The 19,829-nt window shown below is 39.9% G+C and overlaps 1 protein-coding gene across 1 annotated transcript; it reads left to right on the top strand.

The window, feature by feature from the left end:
* The first annotated feature begins 15,232 nt into the window (after positions 1–15,232).
* LOC147456789 (DNA replication complex GINS protein PSF3-like) lies at positions 15,233–17,705 on the top strand. The gene is made up of 6 exons (XM_086513453.1): positions 15,233–15,487; positions 15,583–15,654; positions 16,568–16,668; positions 16,755–16,847; positions 16,983–17,122; positions 17,307–17,705. The coding sequence occupies exons 1-6, from the start codon at positions 15,443–15,445 to the stop codon at positions 17,420–17,422; spliced, it is 567 nt and encodes a 188-aa protein (XP_086369579.1). The 5' UTR covers positions 15,233–15,442; the 3' UTR covers positions 17,423–17,705.
* Positions 17,706–19,829: the final 2,124 nt, after the last annotated feature.

The raw sequence follows: 19,829 nt of genomic DNA on the forward strand, positions 1-19,829 counted from the left end.
TAGGGGTTTGTACCCACAAGGTAGCCCAAACATGGGTGTGGGGGGGTTTTTTGAAAAAGATATATACTTATGGTAGATAGCTCTATTTTAACCATTGTAATCAACCTAAAAAAGCTAGGAGTTGTATAGTAAAGCACAAGGTAATCTCCCATAAGGCAACAACTCAAGTTTCAACTCGAGTTCATACAGTTGGATATTACAGTGATTCAAAGCATAGTCAACAACACCCTTCAGATGAGGTGCTAGAGCGACCACAGCCCAATGTAGTGCCGAACCCATAGTTTATTTAAAGGAGCCATAGTACAATGCATTGCCAAAAGGTATGTGTGTATGTAGTTGGATACAACAATTTATTCTTAAATAAAGTGACTAAGTGTGTGTGTGTGTGTGTGTGTGTGTGTGTGTGTGTGTGTGTGTGTGTGTGTGTGTGTGTGTGTGTGTGTGAGTTGTAACTAGAACTAGCAATCATGGTCAGATGTTGTGACCAAGTGTGTGTGTGTGAGTTGTAACTAGAACTAGCAATCATGGTCAGATGCTGTAACCAAGTGTGTGTGTGTGTGTGTGTGTGTGTGTGTGTGAACTATGCACTATGCAAGTAATTTCTAGCAGGAGTGTACTTGGTAGAAAATGCTTTCTATGCACTATGCAAGTAATTTCAAGCAAGAATGTGCTTGCTCATAGCTACTCGAAAAAGGATTGCAATGGAGTAGAGATCTCTTATACCTGGTGCCAATGTCGCAGAATGCAAGGGGTGTATGTAAGGCTTATGTAGACTAAATTGAATTGAATGCAAGGGGTGTATGTAAGGCTTACGTGGACTAAATTGAATGGTGTTGTGTTCAAGGCAGTTTTGTAAGGTAGTGATAAGTCCACAATGCAAAATGTAATTGCATTTCCCAATCTGTTCTTTTTGAATTGATTGAGCTTAAAATTTTGACTATCTTGGTAAGGATTGAGCTGAAAATTATGTTGGTATGTTTGTCTTGTCCATTTTCTTGTGGGTCGTAGGGTGTTGATTTATTGTGAATGATCATGAAATCACTTAACAAGTGTCAAATCACTTCATTCAAGAAATGTGTACCCCAATCACTAGCTATCATAATCGGTAAGCCATATCTTGTCAATACATACTCATTCAATAATAAGTCCATAATGATAGCATTGTTTTTTCAGGTGGCTTTTGCCTGAGTCCACTTAAATGGATAATTTATGGCTACAATGATATATTGAGTATGGGTCCTATATGTTACAAATATTGTGGGAAATCTATGCACCATTTGGAAAAAACTCTTGCTTCCTTCATTGGTCTCAATGGTGTACTATCCCTCCTCTATGGCATTTTTTACCTTTGGTATGCATTGCATTGTTCCTTGGGATTCGACAATAGAGTAGGCCCGCAAATTCTAGCCATTGAGATTGACTTTGTTGTAGTGTAAGTTGCAAAATGGTTGCCTGCTTATCCAACATGCACTTGATATGAAACACACTTGTTCTCATGAGTAGCCAACATGTACCAACAATTTAGTTAGTAGTATATGCCCCTAGATCTTAGAAACATGCAACCAATTATGCCGCTTAAGAGTCTGATCTTCTGCAAAATACAAACCTGTCATTGTTTTATGAGCTTGGCTCAAGCAAAAACTTTGCTCCTGAGGCTCTAAACATAAATGCAATATTTTTCAAGAGTCTTTGTGTACCACCTACATGCTAACAATATGTACATAGTAGTCTACTCAATGATTGTAGGGATAATGGTATTGGAATCTCCATATCAATTTGTGCTATCATCATCATACTCTTTGTGATGCCAAGGGCAAACCCAGGGGGGTCACAAACCCACGCCAAGGGCCTATTGCTAGGGTGGACACGGGATTCTAAGTTTGGATGGCCAAGGGCCTGTATTATGGGTGGTAGGGCACAGATAGCCTCATGGTAGTTCCTTGGGTTGTCACACTGGTATCAGAGCTCAGGGGAGGGGGGAGGGGAGGGAAGGGGGGAGCTATGGAGGAGGGGGGAAAGCCTTGCATGGTGCATACATGGTCTCTCTCTCTCTCTCTCTCTCTCTCTCTCTCTCTCTCTCTCTCTCTCTCTCTCTCTAGAGGGATGGAGGTGCTGCAGTGAAAAGAATTGAAGGCCATGGTCATCACTCAGAGGGATGGAGGTGCTGCAGTGAAAAGAATTGAAGGCCATGGTCATCATAGTTGTTTTCCATGGCGAGGCCAAAAGGGGACAGGGCCGCAGGAGCAACTCCTTCCATGGCGGGCTCAAGGTTCTCGATGACGAACAGCCGCCGGGGTATGGCCGCTTAGTAGCAAGCAAGTGCCGAGTCGACCATCTCGAAAGTGGGTATGCTTGGGCTTGTCGAGCTCGCGCTGCATTGGGGAAGAGAATCCGACACAGGGACGGCCTGGGATGAGCATCGTAGCAAGCACCATGAGTTTCCATCGTCATCCTCGCTGCGGCAGCCGGTTGCAGTGAGCTTGTTTTCTCACTTGGAGGGCCAAACCCTTTAGGATTCGATTTCGAAATTGAAAGCCCATTGGATCTTTGTCTTCCAAGGATAGGTGCCCATGGCACACCTCCTCTCTGTCATCGGTTATCAAACCAAATGAGGTTTTACCACACCCTTGAGGGTAGGAAGTTCAGGGCTAAGATTCTCTTTCAGATTTCTGCCCAATTCCCAAAACTCCAGAAATTCTAGAGAACTCAATAAGTTTCAAAGCATGCAAAATTTTGAGAGATAATCTGCAAATTAAAGTGTGTTTTGCATGTCTTGACAAAGACCACTTGCCGATGACAAAGTCATATCTTTTGGCATGGAGTACTCTTGATATGAAGGTCTTAGCAAGGCTACAACAAGGTCTTAGGCACTTGAGCAAGCTTCGACACGACTGCGAGCCAAATTGGATTAACAACAAGCTTGACATGCAGAGGCAGCAAAGCATGTTGGCACAGCAAGATCGAAGCCGACAAAGCGTCAAGTTGATTTTTGAACTTGGTTTTAGATGCAGCTAATTGCTTCAAGTTTATTTTCAAATGGATGCAACGCATGAGCGAAAAATCATGTAGCACCTTTGGATTCTATGGAGAGATCTTTCAAAGTTAAATTTTGATACAAACAAGGCCTTAATGGTCTCCAAGAGAATGGAACCAAGGTTGGCAAAGGTCAGTCACGGATGGTCTGTGGATTGTACTATAAGAGAGCAAGGCTCCGTACAAGGGTGCTCATGTGGACAACTTGTGTAGCCATTGGCATGCGGTTGGACTGCACAGTTAAAGCCTATTCTGCACTATATCATGCAAATCAAGTACATGCAAGGCCTACGGCTTGCAAGGTAGAGGTATGCGGCAGGGCCGACCATTTATCGAAGTTGGCAGGCATCTTTATTTCTAGTTGCAGTTTTGGATTTGCTAGGACATGCTCCTAGGAAAGTTATGTGAACTTGATGCAATCAGAATGGTCATGATCAAGGGTAAATGATAGTAGCATTGGGAAACCCAAGTACACTTTGCTTTTGCAATTATGATAGATGTTTTTTAAGTTTTTAATCCGGTATATTACTCGACAAATCAACATGGTTAATTTTCTTTTACATGTCTCGAGTATGATAATCCCATAAGATGCAATCTCCTCTCTGTATTGTCAAGCGGAGGGGAAAAGCAAGGCTTTTAGGAGCACGGATCCCTACCTATATTTATACATTGGGGCGTGGTTACTCCAAAGCAATTACAACTTGGTAGAGTGCAGGCAATGTAAGTACGCAAAGTACATTGAAAGCACAATGTGCCCCCATAGGATACTATGACTTCTGTGGCCAAGGTTGGAGCTTCCAAAAGTTTTGTAAGTACGTTAAATTTCAGTTTCCAATTTTGAATTTACTACTTTTGCAAAATTTTCTACATTACCAACTTGACAAGCAAATGTTGCTTCGACCAAGCACAATCTGATCGTTAAGCTAAATTTTGAGAGCTAAGCTTCCTGAGCTACCTAATTTAAAATTGGGCAACCTAAGGATTCTCAATAAAATACATGATTTGGGAAGGCCAATTCTCTATGCATGCTCGACATGGTCAATTTTCTTTTACTTTGACATCTCTGTGTCAACAAGAGTACCTATTAGCTAAGAGCATTCAAGCTTCGTTCTGTCTCATCTCCTCGATGATTTACTTCAGGCCATACTGCATGTCAGCTTCCAAAGTTTGGAATATACTATTAGCATACAAACTTGGGAAAACTTGACAACATATCTAACTATTTTTCATCGGAGGTCAGTATGAACCAAGGCCCGAGGGCATACAAGGTACATTAGATGGCTCTAAATTTCTCAGTATACATGGCTACGAGCCACATTTTAGCAAAAGCAACTACTCTCAGAAGGGTGACAAGGTTAGATAATTTCACGTTCTACTTGTCTTTTTGTCTTTCAATTTTTATTTGAATAAGATTTTTATGTTATGCAAAGCCATGTGCTTTGATAAATATAATGCGAAGAAGGCTTTTGTTCCATACCACAGTACTATCCATTGATTTAGGATCAAGGATACTGGCATACAAGTTTGGCAATAATAGGATATAAACTCACAATTATGGTTTGCAATGACCAACTGTGATGTATCCATGCCAGTACACAATGTGGAGACCGGCATTAAATCCAAGGGCCTACCACACTATTTTTTTGAGATGCATGCATGGCATGCCAGTATTGTGGACTCATTCCAGTAAAGCATTTTCTACACTTCCGCTATAACATCAGCTACTCTATTCAAAAATAATTGAGGCTTGTATAATTGCTTGTAATCGTTGTATATGATTACAACGATGAGCAATTTTTGTGCACAAGATGCTAGCAATACAGCTGATGCGTTTTGTGGATAGCAAGTAGGCATGGCCTCACTTTTCACGCAAATAATTCATGGAACAACATGAGTAGACTAAGAGAGCCTTAAAATAGGTCATCTCTTGTCACAAACCCAAGAAAATCTAGTATAATTGCTTTCAATTGGGTGTTAGGTTTCATTCTCACATGTTTGTTGGCGAGAGATTATTATTTTGAGATCCAGTTGTGAATTAATTTCCAACTTGAGAAGAGTTGTTGCTTACTTCTAGCATTGATCATGTATTTAGGAGTGGAATTTCTAGGGGTATGACCTAGATACTATATAATCACTCCATGGGTGTTGGTTGATCTCATCACCGATATACTTTTAAGGAAATAAGTCCACAATCTTCCAAGGGGTGGTGGACAAGTTTAACTTCCAAAATTGATTGCAAGCACTATTAGACATGGTAGACTGTGTTGGTCACCATTGGCTGCTAGTTTGAGCAGTTTTTATACAAAGTCTAACCAAAGGTTTTAACATTCTAGATTTTAACCAAGGGGTTTGGATTGCAAAGAAAACATTGAGGGTTATCAGTACATACTACTTGATCTTCACTAATCCTTCAATTAGTGTTGCTAGGCCTTTTCAGGTGGAGATTTGGTCATGTGCATTTGACTATGGATAAGTGAACACTATGTTCAACCTTCAGGTACATATGTGATTTGGTTTCATTCCATTTTTTAATATGTTTTGCTTGAATTTTCTAAGTAGTATGTGCTACTTTAAATGCTTTCATCCATTTTGCTCTTCAAAGACATGCCAAAGGTCATGTAGGAGCAAAGTATTTTGGGCCGTAGTGTCCAAATTACATTTTTGCATTATGCAATTATGGACCTACATGTAGGGTTATTTTGGCACATGTTGTCACAAGGGGAGAAACATGGTCTAGGAACTCATAAGATTTGGTTTAGCCAGTGTGGAGCAAGGATAACGAGGGTCCCTCTCACTCACGTTGTAGAATGTTTACAGTTACCTCCACACACAAGTACATCTCGTACTTGTAGGATGTTCTTTTTTCGGACATCCTTATCTAAGATATATTCCACATGTGGAGAATATGAGTCTTTGGAAGTGACACGCCCGTTATTTGAATTATGTGTCGCGAAAAAGTCCCTAGGTGTTGGTCAAATCCATTTACTAGACCATTTTGAGCACATTGTATTGGGAACAACTTCAGTGGCCAAAAAATGTTGGATACTTAGTAATACTTATTCAGGTTACAAGTAATACTCGACAATTTTAACAAATAATTGTTGATACACATAGTAAAGTTATGTTCATTTAATGAACTAGTTCATTTGGTACTTAGATGTGATGGATTTTCACATTCTATTATGGTCCAAATATGTTGGCACAACTTTCACGTAAAAAATACTTAGCTCTTTTTTGGTGAGCCATGAGCATAACATTAGCCAAAAGTATTGGAAAATATGGTTATGGATATACAGGTTAGGAATTGTTTTTGGTACATGCATTCACACTAGGTGTTATGGGCCCTAGTGTTTAGCAAAGGCTGATTTGGAGCGGCATGCACATTCTTCTAAAGTATTTTGGACTATATGTGCAATATCTCTATGAGATTACCTGTAGATCTATCAGTCACCAATAGAGGTCATGGCTCGGTTTGAGTGCTTGTAGATCAACTCACTCCAGTTAACCAAGATGGTTGTTCCTCAAAATTATTGATTAATCAGCAATAATGTAAGGAATTGTGATTACTATTTACCAATCATTTGGGAGGACTGTTTGTAAACGGTGGGGAAACACACAAACACACCTTAGTACTTTCAATTATCCAGAGAGGATAGGCAGTTGACAAGTGTTAATCTTGTGCTAAAGGATATGCTAAGTGTGTAGGTTAGCATGTTAGCATGAAGCAACCCAAATATCTCTTTACTTGGAGTTTGCTTACCATGAAACAAAGCATGAATTTTGACAGCAAGGATAGAAAGATTGTTGAGAGTCAATTGCGATGGATTTGAAGGACTTTGTTTAGCCTCCTCTTATTTAAATCAGGTTCTCAACCTTGAACACAGGTTACAGTGGGATTGTTTACTACTGAAGAAGGATATTAAGTCAAGGACTTCATTTTTTATGATGAGTTATATCAGTGTGTTACGATTGCAAAGGGACAACAATGTGAAAAATTAAGGTGCACATCTCCTACTGAATCGTATTTTGGTCAACTGGACAGCTAGATCCATGAAGGATGCCACTACAAAAAATAATAGTGTTCTTTATGCCACTATCACCACTTTTGTTTTCGAGGACGAAAACGCACAGACCCAGGCCAAGGGCCGACTGTTAGGGTGGACAGGGGATTCTAAGTATGGATGGCCAAGAGTCTATATTATGGGTGGTAGGGTGAAGAATCCTCATGGCAGTTCCCTGGGGTTCTCACGGTCTCAATATGTTCATACCATCTTGGTAAGATTCCCGTAGATAATAAATAAGCATCTAGTGGATCATCATCTATCCCTTGAAGTGCTTCTCCCAATGTAATCCTAAAATAGATGATCATCCCTTATATGTGGTATAACCTTCTTTCCTATAACAATAAAGTCAAATCTAAACAATATTATGAATCATCATACTATATTTATGGGATCACATGGTTTGTTTACTAAGTAGAGAAGGGTGCTAACGAACATAAGTGAATCCCTTGAGGCTTCCACATATTGGTGTTACAATTGAGCACGATGACAAGGTGAAAGCATGCTTGCTTGGTTTAGGGCCAGAGTACAAGCTGGTCAAAGGCTTGGGACCAAGGGAAAGAAGTCTATAAAAGAGCAAGGATAATTGCTAATTAATTATCTTAGGTCAAAGGTACAGATCAAGGAAGGAAAAACTATCACATGCAAATTTTATCAAAGGTAGGGAACCAAGGGGGATAATTAGAGCAATTATAGCAATCTAAAAATAGAAACTAGCTATGTAAATTTCAAGTGATCAAATTTACTCATTTGACTCCAAGTATAAAGCCTGGAAAGCCTTAGGATACAATTTAAACTTACCAAAGATAGACTAGATTTAGCAAGTTTAGGGACCAGCTTCTTAGAACTTCCTAAGGACTGTGCTGAGGATTTTGCACAGGAGGTGAAGCTCCAAAGTCCAAGGGTAAGTTTTATTTTATCAATCTATGGTCGTAGTTTAGCAAGTCCTAAATTAACAGGTAGACTCTGACCCATGTCAGCTTCATAGAGCCTTCAAATGATAGTAAAAAGGTTTTGCACATAAGCTAGTTAAATTAAGGTAAGTGTATGGTTTTTATTTAATGCAAGGAAAAAGAAAAATACTAAAGTTAGATCATCCCTACCATATGTAGAAAGTTGACTCTAGTCCTTTTCTTCTAAGTTTGACTAGGCCGCATGTTCAAAGTAGCTCACACTTGCTTCATGGAAAGTCGGTCAAAAGTGTGTGTGTGTGGTGTGTGTGGGAAAAAGTAAGAGAGCATAATGCTTTCATACTTTTTTTATCTTGGCTCTACCCACAATTTTATCTCTATTGAGCTAGCTACTAAGCTAGAAATCCATAATTTTGAGATGGGGATGTGGTGAAAGTAGATGGAGCTTTCAAAGGGCAAGAGGTCTCAATTAATCGGTTGATTGGGAAGTTAAAACTCCATGTGCAAAGCTTTGTAGAAAAAGAAGATTTCTTTATCTCTCCACTCAAGCACGAAGATGTTGTCCTAGGGGCACCATGGTTTGATTGCATGGATGCCACTATGAATTTTTCTAAAGAAAAGTCTTGTTTTCCTATAGGGGCAAGGATATTGTACTTGATGTAAATAGTGTGGGTAACACTATACCATTTGTACATAGTCAAGCTTTAGACAAAGTTATGAAAAGTTCTATTTCTTGTTACAAGGTTTTTATCAAAGAGTCTTAAGAAGATACATGTGTTCCTAATGAGGCCAAAATAAAAACTAAAGAGGAGTTATAATTGTCTAGTTTCCTACATGAGTTTCAAGGTGTGTTTACGGATGACACTCCTAAGGAGCTACCTCCCAAACTTAGGACAAGATGATCATACCATAGAATTTCTACCTGGTTGTTCACCTCCCAATAACCTTTTTATCGAGTCTCACCAGCTCAACAAGAGGAGATTAGGAGGTGATATATGGATGGTCTATACCAATGAATCTACATAAATTGAGAGGCTTTATAGGAATGTGTGCATACTATAGATGTTTCACCAAAAAAAAAATCTCATTCATAGCAGGGCCATTGTATGACTTAACTAAAAACAACTTTGAATATGTAAGGATTCCAAAAGAGTATGAATCTTTTGAAAATCTTAAAGCAAAGCTAATCTCTCAACCAATATTAATATTATCGGACCTCTCAAATCCTTTTGAAGTCCAATGTGATGCTTGTGGACATTGCCTTGAAGTTGTGTTGCTTCAAGAAGGGCATGCCATATCATATGAAAGTATAAGATTAAATGACCAAGAAAAGAATCTAGGAATATATGAAAAAGAGCTATTAGATATCATACATGCCCTATGCATGGAAACATTATCTCCTAGGCACTCCATTTATTTTGTGCGCAGATCACCAAAGTCTAAAGTACTTTTTGACACAAACTAAATTGAGTGACAAGAAAATGAGGTGGTCAAACACTCTTTCGCAGTTTAACTTTCATATTGCTCACATAGCTAGTAAGCACAACCAAGTGGCCAATGCCCTTTTGCATAGACCAAAAGTGAATGATGTATCAATAGCTACTCACAATGATTTATCTTCTAAGATAGATGAGTATGCTAAGGATCCAAAATTCAAATATGTAATGTCAACTATTGTGCTAGGGAAGAAAGAGGAACCATACAACGTGCAAGATGGCTATCTTCTCTATGGCGATAAGTTATGCATTACACATAGCTTGCGTGAAAAAGTTAACATATAACTTTCATGCTCCTCCTTATGCAATACATAGTGGGATTCAAGCTACTTTTAAGGGAGTAGAAATGTATTTCTATTGGCCAACTATCAAGGCAAACATACACGACTATGTTGCCAAATGCATTGTATGTCAAAAGACAAAGTATGATAGAGGACAACAGCATGGCTTGCTTCAACCATTAACCTATTGTTGATTCCCCATGGAAGAGTATAGTCATGGGTTTAATCTTTGAATTGTCAAGGTCTACTCATGGGAATACAAGAATATGGACATTAGTGGATTGGTTTAGTAAAACAAGCGACTTTTATACCGTTTAAAAAGTCCATTAATAAGTATCATGGCTTACCAACATCCATAGTATCTGACAAAGATCCACCAAGAATGACCAGTAATTTTTGGAAAGGTCTCTTTGAGAATCTAGGTACTAAGTTAAATTCCTCCTATGCCTATCACCCACAAACATCGAATGGCCCAAGTGAAATAGCAAATTCAATCATTATCAAGATCTACTCAAGGCCTATGTTACAAAGGTAGATCAAAGAGATCAATGGGAAAAGTATTTACCCTTAGTAGAGCATTGGCATGCATACAATAACACTACCCATACTTCTATAAGAAAGGCACCCTTCGAAGTTATTGAAGGAAGACCCAAGTTACCATTGATAGTCAAGACAATTTGGGAAGATCTTTGCTATTGTTGATGAGTATAGTAGAGATCTTATAGAATTTTTAATAAGATTAAGGAAACTACATCCATCACACAATAGAAGCAAGAGGCTACTTCAGATAAGCATAGAAGAGCCTTGACTTGGCATGCCTAAGCCATATAATATGCAAGGGGACACAAGGATGCCAAACGGGTCACCACATTATGCTAAGTTAGCAAAAAGATATTATAGCCCATTTCAAATCCTTGAGCCAATTAATGAATTGGCTAATAAGTTAAGGTTACCTAGAACTTGGATCATTCATAACACTTTTCATGTAAGCCTTTTGAAGCCTTATAAGGGCGAGCCACCCAAAGAGCCAACGATCGAAGGTCTACCCGAATTTGAAGGCCAAGAAGAGATCCTATAGCCCGAGAGCATCCTACAACATGAAGGCAAGGTTTCAAGAAGTGATCAGACTATCCAACAATATCTTATTAAATTTAAGAATTATCCTTTTGAAGATGCAAGGTGGATGCAAGGCACCCAGCTAAAGGGTAATGTAAACCTTGTAAATGCTTATAGCTCATGTCAAAGATAAGAATAAACATACTATGTAAAGAATTTTGTTCTGTTTTGACTCTAAGATTTCTTTTTAATGTTCATAGGTTTGTTTTTAAGTGTACACATACCATGAATCATAATTGCGACAGACACGTTTCTCTCAACATCAAGTAGGCTTTGCCAATCTACTCTAGAAGATGTAAGGGCTAAGTAAAGACATACTTGTGACAACTAAGCCTTCCAAGCACCAAGGGGAATTATTCACCATTGTGGAAAGATGTTGATGGGTAAAAAGGGATCCACTACCCAAGGTAAAAAGACTAGCTATGACTTTATTTTCTATACTCCATAGTCAAGGATCACTATGATTTCAAGGGAGAGGTAATTTCATGAAATAAATTTCTAACCTTTTTCCATCTTTAATTGACCACTTACGTCTGGGGAAAAACAAGAGAACAAGTGAAATTGATTAAAGTGCTTATAGATTTAGTTTGGTCAAAGGCTTGGGACCAAGAAAAAGAAGTCTATAAAAGAGTAAGAATATTTGCTAGTTAATTATCTCAATTCAAATGTACATATCAAAGAAGGATAAAACTATCTAGAGCAACCTTGATCAAAAGTACAAGACCAAGGGGAATAATTAGAGCAATTATACAAGTCTAAAAATAGAAAATAGTTATGTAAATTTCAAGCTATCAGATTTACTCATTAGACTCCAAGCATGAAGTCTGGGAAGCCTTAGGATAAAATTTAGATTTGCTAAAGATAGTCTAAATTTAGTAGGTTTCAAGACCAACTTCTTAGAACCTCCCAAGGACCGTGCTGAGGATTTTGCATAGGCGTTGAAGCTCCAAAGCCCAATTGTAAGTTTAATTTTGCCAGAGTCTATTATAATCTAGCGAGTCTTAATTAGAGGTAGACTCTAGCCCAAATCAACTTCATAGAGCCTCAAAAGGATAGTGGAAAGGCTTTGCGCATGAGCTAGTTAAAGCAAAGGTAAGTCTATAGTTTTTATTTGATACAAGGGAGAAAGTAAAAGACTAAGGTTAGATCAATCCTACCATATTTGGAAAGTTGACTCTAGTCCTTCTCTTCTAAGTTTGGCTATGCCACATGTCCAAAGTAGCTCACACTTGCTTTATGGGAAGTTGGACAAGTGTGTGTGTGTGTGTCTAAGTGTGGTATGTACACTTGCCAAGACAAGTCAAAAGAGAAGGGGAGAGAGTTATTTAGCAAGGAGGACATTTGTTAGCATATGCACTTAGCTGCGTTTCCTTTTGGAGGGGAGACCAGCTCCAAGAAAATTCATTCCTCAACAAGTTGTAAACTTAATTGTATTATTTTCTTCAAGTTAAGTGCATGAATCGATGTTCTAATGTGTGATGCAATGACATTAGCCGTGCATTGTCAATAGTTCTCCTCTAAAGAATCCTCTTAAAGAAAAACTACACTTTTATAATTTAATTTCACTGTGTTTGCAAGCAATTCCAGATTCTGTGACAAGACGTGGTGTAGGCCAAGGAGGCGATAGTTGTGGTGGAAATCAAGATTAGGGCAAATGACAATCAAAGAAAAAATACAGATGGTAGAGGAAACTTCTGAGGCGAGGGAGTCAAAGAGGTCATGGAAAATTTCACAAAAATAATGTGCAGAAAAATGGCAGGGGATGTAGGTGGCAACGATTGTGTAGGATGTAGAGCCTACTTGGTTTGAGGATGCTATTGGAGATCCCAAATGGAATCAAGCTATGGATGAGGAGATGGTTTCCACATATGCTAATGAAACAAGGGTACTATTGCCGTTGCCAAGGAAAGAACGTGATTGGATGTAAATGGGTCTACAAGGTGAAACATAATGCAAATGTCACAATCGGAAAAACTTCATGCTCAGACTATGGTATATTGAGACATTCAACCCCCATAACTATGATATATAATGCCTATATCATTATTGCAATGACTACAATGGTTGCACGATGACTTGCAAAAAAAGGTGCATATGGAGCAACCACATGGATGGCAGACATATCGAGTGTGTATGTAAGTCGAGGAAAGCACTTTCATGGACTGAAGCAAGCACCAAGAGATTATCATGAGAGGATTGTAGCCTATTTGATCACTATTGGTCGACGCACGGCTGATGGGGATCACTCCTTGTATGTGCGAGAGAATGAGGCTGGTATTGTGACCATATGCATCTATGTAAATGATTTGATTGTTGATGGAAATCATAAGGTAGAATTTGAGCATGGAAAGAGCCTCTTGAAGTAGACATTTCATATGAAAGTTTTGGGAGAGCCACCTTACTTTTTGGCATTGAAAGCATGCACCCGAAAGTGGGTACATGGTTTTCATAGAGGCAATATGCATTGTATATGGTGCCAAAGTATGGTATGAATGATTGTGAGCCTATCACTATGTCCTTGGATAAAAACTTGAAGGTGCAATCTGACGTGGGTGATGTGCTTGAGAGTGCCACCATGTATATGAAGATTGTAAGTAGTTTCATCTACTTGGAAATCTCATAACTAGATTTGAGTTACACGGTTGGGCTTGAGAGTGAGTTTTATGCACCTTCCTAGGACGTCACACTTTTGTTTATGCACTATTTTATGAGAATGACACAGCGGTGTAGTTCTATGGTTACATGGGTGAGATTAGGATGATAGTCTATTTGATAGAGCGATCTAGCAACGGGTTTATGTTCTCACCAAGGAGTGCTACTATCACATGGAGTAGCAAGAAGAAACCCATGGTTGCTTTGTTGAGTACAGAGATAGACTTTAGAGGTTCTATAGTGGTGGCATGTAAGGCAACATGGCACCAAATGCTACTTTGGGACCTGGGTGTATAGGTTGAGAGGCCAATTCTCATCTACTATGACAACCTTAACAACATATAGTTGGCATGGAACCACTAGTGTTCCATGCGAGGACAAAGCACATTGAGGTGCACCACCAATTCATCAGAGATAGGTTCATGGCTAGCGGCATTGACCTTAGGTAAGTGAGGATAGACAAGCAAGCTCCTGATAGGCTCCTACTGGCTCGCTGCATTGTTTATTCATTGCTCTAGGAGATTCCCAGAATCTCACTCATCCTTGAGTTCAAATACCTTGGAACTTCCCACCCAACCTCACCCTCTAAAAGGGATTGAGATGGTCAAACTCGCGTGGACATAGAAGCCATCACTTTACAATGACTCTCATAACCAACTCACCGTCCGCGAGACACTGCTGTGAGTGGCAAGCATAACATATTAGAAAAATACTTAAGCAACGGATCCATTGCATGTCCGAATGTTAACTGGCGCAGCTAAGCCCTGCATGCATGGTGTCCCTCCTCGCCAATCGTCTGAAGCCTGCGCCTCCTCATGCCCCACCTCGCCTGAGGGTGCCTCACCTTGCCTCCCCGTTTGTCGCCTGCTGCTTGCGAATGGATCTTTGCCGATTCCCATTAATAACATATTAAACAAGATTGGGTACCCCCTACTAGAGCCAAAGAAGTTAAAGTAATTTTGGAGATGGCATCGAGCTTGAGGGGGATTTTTGAATTATCAAGCTTAGCATATGGTACACTTAGATGACTTCTAAATTTTCCATTGGCATAAGGTAGCAAATACAAGGATCATTGCCATGGTACTACAATTGAGCTTCACCGACACGGTCTACCTACCGAGTGTGATGGCCATTTATCTTGCCAACTCACTCACTAATGGTTTCACATTAGCTATTTTATATAGTTCTTATTATGCTATTTTCTCCACTTATGTTTGGTAGACTTTATCACCATTTTGAGTAGTAAAGAAGAACAAGTAGCTTTGTGCCTCGGTCTCCATTCTATGCTCTCTTTGTTATGGGTGTGTGCTCTTGCAAGAGCTCAAGCTCTCTTCTTGTCTATCTCTTTACAACCAGGCAACCATTGGACATCTTGTTTACAAAAGACACGAAATCACATGATAGGGCTCGAACCCCACACAATCTTCTATCTTGTTTGCAAAAGGCATGCTATGACTTGAATCTCATGCGGATCTACCTTTGCACTTGCCACTTTAGAAATATAATTCTTTATTTGTTATTAGTTTCTAAATGGGTCCTTTCATTTTATTTCATTTCAGAGTTGTCACCTTTTCATTTTTATTATGTGAAAAAATGCCAACGTGGACGACAGCAGGCGTAGATTGATTGGTAGCGTTGTCGGAGCGCTTGGGCGGTCGGGACTGCCTGTCCATCAACGGACAGGCTATGGGCTCTGCACCTGATTCGTCGAAAACACTCCCCCCCCAAGTTTGGTGTGTAAAGGCTGCCTGGCCAATCGAAAAGGGGATGGGCAGGCGCAGTTTTGGTATGTAAGCAACCTAAGACGCCCGTTTTGGCCGTGTCCGGGCGCAGAGTAGAGATGGGCACTGAGTTTTTGAAGGCCTGAGCTTTGGCGCGAAAGCGAAGGACTCATGTCAAGCTACTACGATCTCGAAGACCTTCTCGCAGAGGAAGAGGTAGGCAAGAAGGCCCCCCGTCCCTTTCCTCTCAACCCTCTCGCTCTTTCCTTCCTTCAACTTCTGCCGGCACGCTGGCTTTGTGTGTCTCGCAGCCTGTTTCTGTCCTCTTCCGTGTAGCAGCAGATGGGGTTGGAATACTAGATCCCAGCTCAGAGGACAATAATGTAAGCACCTTTTTCTCTGTTTTTTCAATCAATTAATTATCCTTGCAATGCTTAACCTTTTCTGCTTGAAACTGAGATCATTAAGCTGCTGGTTAAGAGTCGACTAATGTTGCGTGTAGACGATATGGTGGCACCTTTTGTTTGTTTTCTTGAAATTCAGTTTTTCTGGCCTCATGTACACTTGATTTGTGAAGCCTCTACCACTACCAGAAACATTTTGTGTGGAGTGAGGACTCTATTCAACTTTAAGTTAATGTTCTTTCTATGAAGAACCAAGATGCTTTTGTGAAGGATGATCCTAGTTCATCTGTTGTGTGCAATGTGTAGTGCGTTTGCAACTGGTTATTGCGTTGGCAGGTGGGACAATCTCATGTAAGACTTAAGACTGAAGCATCATTGCAAAGCATGCCTAAATAGGATTCTACTTGGACTAATGGGTGTGTGTGGCTCTCTACCAACATATAGGTTCAATCCAACCTAATTTAAGCATATTTTAAGTTTACTTTCCGGCCCTTGTTCCTGTTCCGCTTTTTTGAGGGCACCCCATTACGAAAACCTTCCGGAGGCCCCCGTTCCTGTTCCGTGTAACTTTGCATGGGAGACATGACTTGATAATAGAGAAACTACCTCACATTCAGATAGGCTGACCACACCCACACAACAACCTTCACTCCCTATGATATGCCTCCAAAGATACTAGGGGCCTAGTAGCTTTGTTAAACTGGGGGTATCACAAACTTAATTTCTTATCGTGTTGTGTATGCGGTATTAGCCTATTTTTCATTCTCTGCCTTGGCCTTGTAGTAAACTGATCTCAATGTGCAATGTAAATTTTCATTGAAGGAGGCAATTCTGGTTGGTTGTTGTCATTTTGGTCTTGGTAGTTAATGGGGACCTCTAGCACATTCCGCAGGTAGAGCAGGGTGCAAAGGTCGATCTCCCACTATGGCTTGCACAAGATCTTTTCCAGAGGCAAGCTGCATTCATAAATCTTCCAAGTTATTTTAATCAGCGGTATGCAATTTCTATTCTGAAAGAGCTATGGTCCTTGCATCACATTTCTGTGAATTTTATCTAAAGCTGCTGTTTGTGAATGGCAGGGTCCGGAAAGAGATGCAAGCTGATCCTGGCTGTGTTGATATCAGGTCTAGGTGTCCCTATTTTTATGGAGTGGGCTGTAAGCTTGTGCCATTGTGAGTGCTGGTTTTGTACTCATTCCTGTATTTAAGTACACCTTAGAAGGCATTTTTCTGTCTAAGCCTTGACATATGAATTTTTGGCATACTTGCCTAATCTGGTTAAACAATGGCTGGCATGTCTACATGAAGAACAAATGATGCTACCTTAGGCTCCTTTTTGCTGTACACTCTTCGAGGACGCTACAAGGATATTCTCTGTAAATCTCACAGTGCTGCTGTCTCCTCAACACCAAAGGTCATGCAAATTTTGTCAAGAGAAGAGACCATCTGTAAGAGTGATCATGCCATAAAGGGCTCTTTTATGTTTTTATTCTTGTTTGCGGTTCCATACAACAGTTTGCTTTGTGTATGCATTCAAGTTTGCTTTGTATGCCCATGAATGCCTACGCATAGTAAGAGCAATCAACTGATTGGCATTTGTGTGAAAGTCTGATGTTCATGCTGTGATGCCAGTGTTTCAAGCTGGTAGAGAGTCAATGACTGCCTTCAAGAAGTGGCGTATGGAAGGAACAAGGATGGAAAGAGCAGCTGTTCTTGGGAAGAAAAGGAAACCACAAGGGGAACTGTAGCATGCCTAGTGTGGCTTCAGGATGGAGGGGGCTGTGTAGCTCATATTATGGAGGAATACAACTTGTAAAGCTTTTGGTTTGGGATTTACTTCTTTTGAAGCGTACTGCAAGAAACCACAAGGAACCTTCTGGAACTAAGGAAGTATATTGACAGTCTCCAAGACTCACAGTTAGAAATCACTAATTCATTACAATTGCTATGATTTGGGCTTGTTATATTTGTCACTCATCATGACTTTGTCCATAGGACTTGTAATCAGTACACTTATCCTTTTTGGCCCGATGGAAGCTCTGCAAAATAGCCAAGTTTTGGCCAAAAATTAATTGGTTTTTAGCCATAACTTGTGATTTATGAAAACTCTGGGAGGAGAATCTCGAAACTTAGTCAAAATTTACTTACATTTTATGGTGAGAGGTATCATCATCAATTTGTTGTGACTTCTTCATGGGCCATTTTGGCCGTTTAAATCTTTCTTTTGTTCTTTCTTTCCAAGTTCCTGCTGATAAATAGTGACGTTCTCTTGTTCATTCGAGTATAACTTAGTACCATTAAACTGCAGCAGCTTATATGCTTCTTCTCAAAAGCTTTCTTCCTAGCCATTATTTGAGATAGACTGAGTATTTTTGGATCAAAATGGATCTATTCTCTCTGCACGATTGGCTTGAGCAGTAATCAAATATAACATGTATCCCTTTTTTGCACCATGGGGGCCCATGCGAACAAAGGTATCTGTAAGGTATAAAATGCTTATAAGGTATATCTGTGATGGTGTCTCCTATCATGCATGATTGCAGGATATGGCCAAGAAGCTCAATTGTTCTCAGAAAAATGCAGAGCAAAGGCTTTGCACAGGATGTGATTGGATTTTTCTTATGACCTCACCAAAAGCTTGTGTGAGGAAGAGGGAATTTTGACCTATGCAGCCGTCGGGTACATGCCCACTTGAGGACACCCTTCAGAAGGGCACATACTTATGGAAAGCATTGATCAGTATGCATGCTAAGTGTGGTGCTATGAAAATTAAGCCAGAACAAAAGCTGCTGGGGAGCTTCCTATTTGGGACATCATCTACTGGATTGCACCAGGGGCAGGGCTAGGAGTCTCTTTGCTATTTTCATTCAATGTGAAGTGAAGGATCTTCTCTGCATGCGAAGGCTCGGCAAGGAAGCTTTGAACTGTTTTTATGGATGCAACCTCCTCATCTCCCCAGGTGCAATCACTTTTGTCAATTAGTTGAATGCATGTAGTCTCTTAAGTCTGATCAAGGAGGAAAAAAACATATTTTGATTACATTAGAAAGAAGTAAAACATTACACAGAATGAAGAAGACTACAAGTCCATGTTTGATCTTTTTGGTGGTGCAAGGCTTTTTGACAAAGATGTGAAAATAAATGCCATTGTCCAATTACCCTCCACTTTGGTCTGAGTCTTGTAGGAGCTTGTGAAAAAATGGGGAATGCGAGCCTCGGAAGGTTTGCCTTTGAGGAAATAGTACCACTTTGGTCCGAGTCTTCTTTGAGCTTGTCAAAAATGGGGAATATTAGCTTCAAAGTCAAACTAAGCTATGTTTGCCATTGCACTCAACTTTAGGAGGTGATATTATCATAGTGGTGTTGTACAAAGGTATCGAGAGGAATGACTCATCAAAGTTGGTTTAGAGGCCATAGAAGTAGAAGTGCAAGGTCATTGGTGTCAAGTGACTCTACAAGACTAGGTACAAATCAGATGGGTCGTTGGACAAGTACAAGGCTTGACTAGTAGCCACGGGATTTTCTCCACGATTGGGAGTAAACCTTTACCTCGAACAGTTTTTGTTCTAGCAACCCATCATTGATAGCTTGTGTTTTATATGGATGTCAAGTAAGGCTTTCTCAATGGCGACTTGAAGGAGGAGGTGTATGTAGAGAAATCTCCAGGATTGGGCGACGAGGTATACAAGTTGCAATCTAGAACTAAACCAAGCCCCTCAAGCATGATACTAGGAGATATATGCCTTCTTTCTACGACATTCCTTTCATCATTCTTTTGTAGGTATAGATATATATATTTTTTAATAAAGAGGGTGGATTGGTGACGCTTGTTATGCTCTATGTGGATGATCTTGTTATTACAAGTGGCCATGACCAATATGTTTGCAATACGATGGAGACCTTGGCAAGGAGTTTGAGATGATAGAGTTGAGCTTGCTACACTATTCTCTTGGACTAGAGATATGACAAATAGAAGGGGACATCTTTTTCTCTCAACAATGCTATGTCTGATTGATTGCAAGTTGACCTCTACTCCGATGGATTGTCCTTGTGTGATCCCTCAGATTATGCAGCTAATGTCAACGAAGCATCAAAGGTTGGTTGGTTCTCTTATGTAGTTGCTGAACACTTGCTTCAACATCAATTTCTTGATGGG

The sequence above is a fragment of the Adiantum capillus-veneris genome, chromosome 5 (genome assembly GCF_014529385.1).
Source record: "Adiantum capillus-veneris isolate H3 chromosome 5, ASM1452938v2, whole genome shotgun sequence".
NCBI lineage: Eukaryota > Viridiplantae > Streptophyta > Polypodiopsida > Polypodiales > Pteridaceae > Adiantum > Adiantum capillus-veneris.